The sequence below is a fragment of the Perca flavescens genome, chromosome 4 (assembly GCF_004354835.1).
Source record: "Perca flavescens isolate YP-PL-M2 chromosome 4, PFLA_1.0, whole genome shotgun sequence".
Lineage (NCBI taxonomy): Eukaryota > Metazoa > Chordata > Actinopteri > Perciformes > Percidae > Perca > Perca flavescens.
The window spans coordinates 24,904,082-24,915,002 of record NC_041334.1 but is presented as its reverse complement, the minus strand read 5'-3'; the positions used below and the strand labels follow the sequence as shown (position 1 = coordinate 24,915,002).

General features: G+C 41.8%; 1 protein-coding gene across 1 annotated transcript in view; it reads left to right on the top strand.

Annotated features, from left to right (window-relative positions):
* The first annotated feature begins 608 nt into the window (after positions 1 to 608).
* dstyk (dual serine/threonine and tyrosine protein kinase) overlaps positions 609 to 10,921 on the top strand; it is a 22,874-nt gene continuing 12,561 nt past the window's right edge. The window contains exons 1-4 of the mRNA XM_028575264.1: positions 609 to 1,929; positions 3,682 to 4,091; positions 7,995 to 8,504; positions 8,672 to 8,867. Of these exons, the coding sequence (XP_028431065.1) occupies positions 1,695 to 1,929; positions 3,682 to 4,091; positions 7,995 to 8,504; positions 8,672 to 8,867 (1,351 nt within the window). The 5' untranslated portion in view covers positions 609 to 1,694. The remainder of the gene's footprint in view (positions 1,930 to 3,681; positions 4,092 to 7,994; positions 8,505 to 8,671; positions 8,868 to 10,921) is intronic.

Here is a 10,921-nt window from a genome sequence, read left to right as displayed (position 1 = left end):
ATGTTCAACTGTAGGCTATATATTGTCTCTTTTAAACTGTACATATTACATAACTGCTTATTATTTATACTGTAACATAACCAGACCGTTCTACACACACTACATATTACGTTCCGTTCATATAATGCATATCTGTTTTTTTATTTTTATTTTATTTTACAAATACAAACAAAAATCAGACAGAGCAGCAATAGTTTGTATCTTCTACAGGCAACTTATCAGGTTATTCCAAAGAACGAATCAAACAAACTAGAAAGCAAGCAACTATTTCTTTATATATAACAATAAACCACAGTTGTCGGAAAATATAAAAATGACATACTAAGTTAAATTTTTTACTTAATTATTATTATAGCATTTTGATTTATATTAATATATTACTGTCTCATAAATGTTATATAGGCTATCTCTTAATGTTGCCCCTACCATGGTCATCCTAACATATGTGTTGCCTTTTCCTGGCGGAACTGGGTTTCCATATTAGCTCCTTGTATAGTTTGGGCATTTATTTTGCCATTGCAACCCTTAATACATTCATGATTGCAACCAGTGACATTGCTCTTAAAGCACATACACAGTATTAACCACAAACCATGGATGTAGTTCTCAACTAGACAGTTAGCCGTATACCAAAACTCCTACATTTCCCAGACTGCAGTGCGTCATCCCGAATCCCGCCCTTTCCTCTCCCAAAGTTTGGTTGTGTCGACTTTCTGTTTTGCATTGATTTGATTTCTTGGGCTCAGCTATGCGAGTTGTTTCGGACGGTGACACACCTCGCCCTGCACCACCACTGACTCTCCTCTTCACCTTCATCATCACCGAAAGAGGAAACAGTTCGTTTGGTTGTGTCGCCGTCGCTCTACAGGGTGGAAGATGTCCGTTGGCTTCTCTGGTACAGAGCCAGTTTAGGAAGATCTTTTCCCACGTAGCCTCAACCAGAAAACGCCAACGTTTTTGCCGTGCTTAGGTTGTCAATAAGAGGCAACTCTTAAAGTTGGGCCCCCTCTTTTTAACACGGAGCTGTATGGCTGTGAAGCTGTGCCCTGGACTACTTACGTGGAGTTAAAGGCTATGTCTGTTGTGCCAGGCCAAGACGAGGACGGGCATGATATGCCTTCTGGCTAGCAGCGCTAACGTTATCTGGACCACGGCTAGGTCGCAAAACACGCATTATATAGCTAACACATTAATCGGCAACACATCATTGTCGTGACTCGTGTTGGTATCCTTTGTTTTTAAGACGCTGCTCAGTCGGTGTTCACTAGAAAGATGCCGAAATAGCGGTTACTCGGTTAACGTTAGCTAACCGTTAGAATCAGTCCTCGAACCAACAACCTTAAAGTTATCTTGTACGCGAGGCACGACGTTAAGCTAGCTAGCAGTGTTAGTCAGCTTCAACATCATAACAAAACAATCCAAATGCCTAGCCTTTATTCACTGACACAAACACTGCAGGGACTGTTGTCTGTCCAGCACTAATACACTAATGTTATTGATATGTTAAAACGGACCACAAGTGCATCCATTAACGATATTTACAAAGCATAGCAAGTGGGTGGACAAACATGACTACTAACTAGCACGGAACGACAAAAGGAGAAGCTCAACTAACACGTCCAATTTGAGGGTTTGACACCTGCTTAACCTTGTAAATCACAACAAGGAGAACACGGCCGCTCAAACTGTTGACCATGGAGGGAAAGGCACAACAACAACAACAACAACAACAACAACAACAACAGCAGCAGCAGAAAACAACTCCTTTAGCTCGGGAACTGACAAGGACATTTAACAGCTACAACAAACACACCATACAACTGAAGAAGAACCTGAAAGAGACTAATGCGTTCTTCCGGGAAATTAGGCAAAATTACAGCAATGCTTGTGCATCGACCATGAGCTCGGAATCAGCTTCTTTTGAGGCAGGTAGGTTGGAACACATGAAGCAGCACCATCTGAACATCCATGTGGCGCCCCTACATGTCACAGCATTTAACCATGTTTAAAGCATCCTATGTTATACTTCTGTATCCTGTATCACAAAGAAAGAACTAACAAGTTTCTGCTCCCAAGTAATTTCTCCACCAACAAGTAGACTGAAATGCATTAATTAGGTGTTAGGGAAAACTAAAGAGATTAAGCCCCCTCTGAAAAGCATGAATAGACTAAGTGCGCCAAATATGCTGAGATTTCGGCACTCACTAGCTTGCTGAGAGCCTGGGATATTAGACGCCCATTCTTCTATTTTGCATTACAGTGTTTTCCCTAGGTTTGTGGAAAAATTTGGTGCACATATTTGGTGGTGGTGGGGCGTTGGGGTCCTCCCTCAAGGAAACAGTTACGTTTTTCAATAAAAAAAAAAGTGCAATTTCCCATCGCTTTGGACCAATATTATTTCCAAATCTGCGTCTAAATCATTGGAAAAGCTAGTGCCGATAATAAATAAATAACAATCAAAAAGCTTAAAGACAACACTTACTAAAGAAGTCCACTGGGACCAACTACAATCATTAGATCTGAGAAAAGTAATTTAGTTGGTATTGATGTAATTTAATTGATTTTACATTCATTCAGCTTAGGTGGTTAATAAAGCGTTATTATGGTAGGGACAGCCCTGTGTGTGTGTGTGTGTGTTTGAGAGTGAGACTGGTTAGGTTTACTTTTAGGTCATGGACATATTTTGTATTTGTCCAACTTAAAAATGATCACATACCAAATGTAATGTGCCACATCTGCAGGAGTAGCTTACTCGATCAGAGCTGGTGTCCTTTACACAGAGAGGGTCAAATAATTTTCCTCAATGTTGAATGAATGTTAAGCTGAAGATTAGTCATAATCAACAGAAAAAAATGGGACCATAATGCTGCCTTTCATGGGCATAGCTAAACACGTCTTCACCTGCTAAACTAGATTCATCTTGCAAATGTCTTGTTTACACTTATTCATCCGATAAAAAATGTGCTTTACATGATACAGAAGGATCATTCAATAGTCCTTGATCTGATATTTTGGTGGAGGTTAAGCGTAGGTCTGCACTGTATGCCTGTTTAGTCTTTCCACTGCAGGGGTCATGCGGTCAAGTGCTCAGCACAGGTCTGTCTGAAACAAAAGGTTTTAATGCATCATGTTAGGGCAAGGGATGACTACTAGAAGGGGAAGGCTAGATTAGAGTTACAGTAAAACCACATGTATGTTAGAAAGTTGGATAAGATAATGCTTTATTGATCCCCAGAGGTTAAATTCAGGAATACACTTGTATATGAATATAAAGTAGGCCATTGCTGCTCTATCCTCCCTTTTGTTATACAACTGTTTTAGACTGTGACTCAGCATTGCTAAGGATTATGTCTGATACCCTCAACCCTCTGAATTGGTTCTTCTGTGTGTGCTCTACATTTTAGGGCTGAATCAGGACATGGTAGCCTAAGGAATAATATCAGATTTAAAAGATTTTAAATCTCTATCTTTGAACAGGGATCTTTTTGTATTTTCCGGAAATAACGATCTCATACAATGGATAATGTGTCATTGAGTACTGTAGCTCTGCTTACAAAATTGAACAAGAGTTCCTAAAAAGCTCACTAATTCCAGGAGTCGACAGGGTTGCTTTAGGTTACTACTGATAAGGTCCACTTCTCAAAATCCTATTCCTCCTTTTGTTTTTTTCTGTTCCCCCAGCCCAGCTCAGCTGCATCTCTTTCCCCAGTCATGAGGAAGAGTTCCTGCGCAGCACTGTGGGCGCTTCCCCATACATCCTGGTACTGGGCCAGGACTGTGCTGCCCGCTACCACCTACTCAACTGCCTTCTGGGGGAAAGGCTGCTGCCACTGGGCCCTGAGGCAGGAGAGGCTTGTGAAGGAGTCCAGGGCACTGTCTGCAAGAGGAGGAAGCTGTGTTTCACCCATGGGAGACAGACACGGCTTAGCTTGGCGCTGCCTGGCCAGTATGAGCTGGTGCATCAGCTGGCAGCTAACTGTGGCCGCTGGGACACGGTGCCTCGGGAAGACCTGGAGATCCATGAGGAATGTGAGGACCCGGCTCACAGGCTAGCAGAGCTGGAGATCACGCTGTATCACCAACTGCTACAGGTAGCTTTAAATCACAGAAACCTGCTGGATCTACTCTCTCAGTACAGTGTCCACTCATAGCCTAAATAAGGAGTTTGATAAGAAACCATTTACATGGTAGTCCTTACTTGCATTACTTAGTTTGCTTTTCATGAACCGACACTTTAACTCAGTTTCCAGATACATACAGTAAGTCCAGTTGCCCTTGTATAACTATGACCTGGATGACAGAACTGTCACAGACATGTATGCTTGGATAAAAATAGGTGGTTTTTGGCAGAAAGCTCTCTGCGTGGTCCTCCATTTTCTTTGAACATGTCTGTGAACATCTCTAAACAAGAACAGAATAACTGACAGAATAATTAAGTCATCCTTTAGAAAATTCATATTGTGATGATCTAATGTAGACTGGGTAAACCCAGCCCGATCTGCTGGCGATTTGATTTCGCCCTGCACCTCTGGCTGGAAACCTGTAAAAACCAGTTTTTCTATCCTGCTTCCGTTACAAATCTGCGTGGACCAATCACAAACTGGCTTATCCACCTGGCGCGCTATTGGCGGGTTTAACACGATGACGATAGAGAAGTAACGGCAAGCAAACTTTTTGTTTACATTCAACGTGACGGCCACTGAAGCGCAGCAACCCATTGATGCCGCTGTCGCTGCTCTGCAAAGTACGTCACCCGGATGAAATACAGAGCAGACTCCCCAGACTAATGTTCAATCTTAAAAGATTGAGCTTGGTCTGGTGATAGCCAGACTAGATATAACGTGCAATTCTAATATAGTATTCTTTCGTCATACGACAGCTTTTTTAAATTAGTTTTGGAACAGTTTAATGGACACTAATTGAGAAAAGTCATTGTACTCACAGTGCACTTAAATTACTGCTAGGTTTATATAATCTTTGCAGTTTTATGTGGGAAAAAGAAAAAAAAATTTGATTTTCAACTTGTGGTGTAGTGGACATTGATATGAAAAACAGTCCTTTAGCTATGTCATTGATTTCGATCATATGGCCTAGTCATAACTGTTTTTTTTGTGTGGTGGCATTTCCTCCTGTAGACTTTTTTCAAAAAGAAAGATGGATTGATTTTTTTTCCATCCTTGTTCTGGCTTGAACTAGCCTTTGTATTCACACATGGTTTAGCTCACACATTGCTGAGCAGAGCGGATCATTTCCCGTGTTGTTCAGTATATTACTTTACCTGATTTGTGCTACTGTTCAGAAATACATTCTTTTCTAGTTGCTCTTCTCCAGTTAAGGAATTGAGCACTTCTTAAAAACAGATTCACAGGTTACTGTGAGGTTACATGGAAAAAGGAAAGATCTGAACAGTCAGTGTGACCTGAAAATCTCAATATCTTGAGAGTGAATTGATTTAGCATGGTGTAAGGATTGTAGTCGTTCCTTATCATGTGTGACACGTGGAAATTGGTCTCTAATCCTTTAGACCAAGGCCCCTTAGGAAGCATCATAAAGCCCCAGAAACTAGGCCTAGCTCTTGCTCAGGACAGCCCACCAGCCCTTACGTAATGCAACAGGTCTGGTGCAATTCACATGACTAGGTTATGTTAAAAATCCCAAACCCTTTGCTGTACTGAAGTTGCCACGGTTACAACTGAATTATGGGAGACTGTTTGTTCATGTCGTTACAAAAAACGTAGTTGTTTTTTATTAGTAATAAAAGTAATTATTTTAGTTAGGGTTTAGTTTGAGCTGTGCTAATAGAAAAGATCTATTCACATCAAACATTTCTGCTAAGAAAATCAATTTGTACTAATATTGAAGCACACAAACATTGATTGCATCTTAAAAATGTGTTTGAGACAAAATAAGTGTGTCTCATTAGTGTTGTGTAATAACTTAATTTGTGAGAACCTTTTTATTAGATTTTCTGTTTGACTGTTATATTTTAATGAGTTGCATTTCTGATTTTATTTCTTGTTTTGTTTGGTAAAACCCATGGTATGGAGTTTCCATGACTCTCTCCATTATCTGTTTATAAGTAATGTGTTGGTAAAATATGGCTATACAAGAGCCACCAGTCTTATCTTAAAAACAGAAAAGCGTAACAGATGGAAATAAAATAGTGTGCTGGAAGTAAAACCATTTATTTCACCCCCCCTGTTTTCACATGTGACTGAGAGGCTCAGGCGTGGGATCTGCCGTACCTTATTTGAGTCAAAAAGTTTGTCACTCTTGAGAGGACCCTCAGAGGCTAATAATACAAACTTTATCACAGATGAGAGACAGAATGACCTATTGCATTTCCATGCTCAAATTCAATTAAATAATCTACAATTTAAATTAATATTTGCAATATTATTTTGATAGTTGTGAACATACGTAGGTTTGTCCCAAACTAAAGCTGTGTGCCTCTCCTCTTCAGGTTTCTGCTGAATGAATAAGAGATTAACATGTTTTAAGTTGGAGTAAACGCAGGCACAGAATCTCTCTGCTCACTGTGGTATTCACACAGTCCTGCCATAATCACAGCAACCTGCTTTAGAGGCCAACTTGCTAATTATCCTCTATTATCTCTTCATCCCAGAGTTAACCCATGCTTTCCCACTTACTGTAACTTAAACACCCAGAGGGCAAAAGGGTGCTATCGCCACGTTTCTAAAATTCTTTTATGTTCATTGTTCCGTGAATTCACATAAGCAAGTCTGCTTGCTAACAAAGGCCTGTGATATTAGCACATTAGCAGTCACCCTTAAAATATGCAAAAAGAAGAACATTATAATTTCTTACATGGCCATTTGTCTTGACCATGTTATGTTGCTTTGTAGAACTGGCTCAGATGTAAGCATTGATGCTAACTCACACTGACACTTCTTAAGGACATATGAAAAACAAAAACGAAATGGTAACTTCAAGAATAGCCCACAGACATTTTCTTCAAGGGTTGTTGTTGAAAACTGACTGCATTAAATTATTTCAAACATTGTATTGATTTTGATTGGTTGTGAACAAATGTTTGCAGGCTATCTTTGTTCCAAAAAAACTGCTCAGAAGGGCTCCGCTCTTGTTTCTTGGAGACAGGACTGACTGTCTCCTTTGTGTAGCTGTTGGTTATTTTGCCTCTTTTCTCTGGCTGTCTTTCCCTCCGCTATTGGCCTCCCTCTCAAGTTCTCTACGCGTAGTTGTTATTTAACAAGGGTTAAGAAAAACCTATTTACTTGTGTCCTTTTCCTGCCCTGTCACAGACATTTCCAAGACCACCACAAATATTTATGTACCATTAGGTGTTCAGAAATAGAAGGAGCATGTGATGTGTGTGAAAGTTTCTTTTTTTTCCTTTTGCACTTGAAGTGGTTTAAACAACTTCTGGCGTAAATTGTTTTGAAAACTGCTCCAATTGCCTTGAACACTTTATGTTTTAGTTTTAGTTATATTTCTGCATTTTGTGTCAAAAAGTTAAAAGGTCAGTTCATCTAAATTACATAAAACATGTTAGACATACAGAAAAGTAAACCTGGTTATGTTTTCTAATGTTGCTCCACAATGAGGTCTATGGATTATTATTTTTTTCTGACCTGAACATGTTGTTCTTGTGTTTTTTAAACCTGCACTAACTGTTTGGACACCAATACTTCAAGACCATGGAAATAAGCTTTAAACACACCAGACATTATCACCTTTTAAAGTGAAATGGCAAACTTGGAGCATGGAAGTCGCCTATTTCCATTTTTGGTTCCGTCGTAGATATTGCAGCAAAAAGCTGGCAACTAAATCAGTGGTATCCTCCTAGTGGTGTCTCCAAGGCTGGATTCCACTTAGAGTAAATGTGAAAAATATGTATTTGTTTATTTGGGTGAACTGACCTTTTTCACAGAACTATATTTCTTAATAATTGCCATTTTGTTTGAAATGAAAGTCACATTTTTGTGGTTTTTCTTTTTGTGGTTTGTCATCAGGAAGCAAAGGTCATGGTGGTGCCTTGTCACAGTGTTCAGCCCATAGAAGAGGCCCTCGAAGACTGCACGGTCCGCAGCATGATCCCCATCATACTCTATGCCATCAACCAGGACTCCCTAAGCACAGACCAGGTGGCTGAGCTCTGGAAGGTCAAAGAGATGCTCTCCTTTCCCATCTGTTTTATTCGTATCCGTGACACCATGTCAGCAGCCTCCCCAGAACCTGGCCGCCATGTGGAGAAGGAAAAGGAGAGGGAGAAGAGTGCCCTCCATAAGCAGCTGCTCTCCCTCGGCTTTCTGAGTAGCCCGATAGGAAACTGCTCCTGTGGTGCCCCTACTCAGATACCCGCCCCGGGTGCCAAGCCCCAGAGTGTGCTGTGTGAAGCTTTCGAAAAGCTGCACCGGTTGTTGGTGCCTTTCACTCGCCAGGTGCTTCAAAACCAGCAGGTGGAAGCTGCCAACCTGCTTAATGGGGTTCACTGTCGCTGTCTAGATCTTTTCATCAACCAGGTCAGAGGATGATGACACACTTCATCTGTATGTCTGTGATTGTTGTACTGCTTGCTACTCTTGACAGTTGTTACTACCTTTGCATTACAGCTTGATCTCAGTCTGCACTGACCCAGTATGCCCAATGAAAAATCACGACATAACCTTTCTGCTTACCATCCCTGCAGGCCTTTGACATGCAGAGGGACCTGCAGATAACACCCCGCAGGCTGGAGTACACCCGTGACAAAGAGGGTGAACTCTTCACCTCCCTAATGGCCATCGCTAATCGCAAACAGGAAGAAATGAAGGAGATGATTGTGGAAACACTCGGCAGCATGAAAGAGCAGCTTCTGGAGGATGCTGCCAACCTGGAGTTTACAGGTTAGTGAGTGAACACTTTGGTTTTAAAGTCTTATCAAGCTTGTTTATATCAAAATAGTGGTTCTGGTCCAGATATATACAGTATGATGCACATGTACACACACTGCCACCTACCACTTATGACTTCAGTCTGGGAACATTATGGATAATTATAAAGCAGCCGCCTACAATGTGAGAAGAGCCTTTTAAGGAGGCAGAAAGGGATTACGGGAAGAAAGTGAAACTACCATTCCAGGAGAGCAACCCTAAAAGCATGCGGCAAGGTCAAAAGGCTCTGACACACCAACCCAACGGCCGACTGTCGGCAGAAAAGGCAGTCGGACTGATCAGTCGGCTCCCAGAGGTCAGGCCTCGGAAGTTGGAACACATTGAAGCGACGCTGAGTTGAGCGTACGTTCTGCGCGTGTGCGAGACGTAATACGTCTCCATAACAGCCGGCGGCGCTAATCAGTATTGTCACCCAAAAAATGAAAACCGGAAACGACGACCGCGTCACGTGGGTCTGGCTTCTCCCGAATTTCAAAGCCGACCATAATGGCGGCTCGTTCGGAATACGATCTCGTATTTTACGAAAATAGTTCGCCAAAACGTGTTTCTGAAAACATTGAGCGAGAAATAGGCCATACAGTTGCTGAATCTGTCTGTTTTTTTGATCGACAAAGGTCAGTTTGAAGATTTTCGTCAGATTTTGAGAGGCGTTCGTCACGCTCATCCCACTCGTCATTCCCGGTTAGTGTTTTAATATAAGTGCACTGAGTCAAGGGCTTGCACACCACCTATCAGATTGGTCATTGAGTCCGACTGCCCACTGGCCCGATTCAACAAGTCATATCGGCACAAATTAAAGCCGACGGCTCCTCTGACTGACAATGGCACGGAACACACCAAACAGACTCGAGTCACCGACCTCGCCAGACTGTCCGACGGCCGATAATCAGGTTGGTGTGTCAGCGCCTTAAGAACTATGACAGATTACAAGCCCACCCCCAACTCCTTGTCAAGTGGCAACGCGTCTACAGCAAGTGAGCTTAACGCATTTCGTGCTCGCTTTGAGGCCATCGGCAGCCAACAAGCGAAAACAGCTGAAGCAGAGGTTAATGGATGCGCACCACTCACACCTGTCTTCCTTTCTGAGCATAACGTCAGGACGGCTTTCGGGCATGTTAACACCGAGAAAGTAGCAGGACTTGACGGTATCAGTGGGCAGGTCCTCAAACTGTGTGCTTACCAACTTGCACCGGTGTTCATTGATATTCAACGTCTCACTGGCTCAGTCTGTCATACCATCATGCCGCCATCATTCCTGTGCCCAGGAAAACAAGACCAGCCTGCCAGAATGACTATCCAGTGACACTCACCTCTGTAGCCTCTGTACGCTGTATAGTGAATACAGTGTGTACAGTTTGCTTTACTTGCAATTGTTTCTCAAAAGCATCATATATCTTACAATTACATACCTGTTCTTTCTCTAACAGAAAGTCTTAGATTAAAATGAGTTTTACTACTGTTAGTCTGTTCCCCTTTACATATATCACATATAACTGATGAACAATTCCAGAAAGATTTTGCAATGTGCATCTCAGATCACATTTTCCCTCATTAAGACCTTTACTTTGTCATTACTAAACATTTTGCCCAAATATGAACAATAACGTTGCCGTCAGTGGGCTTATTTGCTAGCTAACCACCGCCGATTTAAGGAAAAATCCAGCACTTAGACGTCACCTTAGGATACCGTTACCTGAAACAGGTGATTTAACGTCACCGATTGTTTTACATACAGTTTAGCAACAAAACAAAATGCTGAGGGAACATTACTATGTTTGTTTCTTGTTGGTTTTGAGCGGTTTGCATCGCCACTAACCTGGAAAACGTTTTAAACGGTAAGTAAATGACGGTACAGCGTGTCGAGTGAATACAACGTCTCCTGCAGCGGGGAGTCAAAGGCAGAGGGACGGCAAGGTGATAAACAGTAAATTCATCAAATTCAGTGCCCATAACGCTATTTTCAAAGCTACTGTATAACTGTATTGCGTCACCCGCGTGTGTTGCAC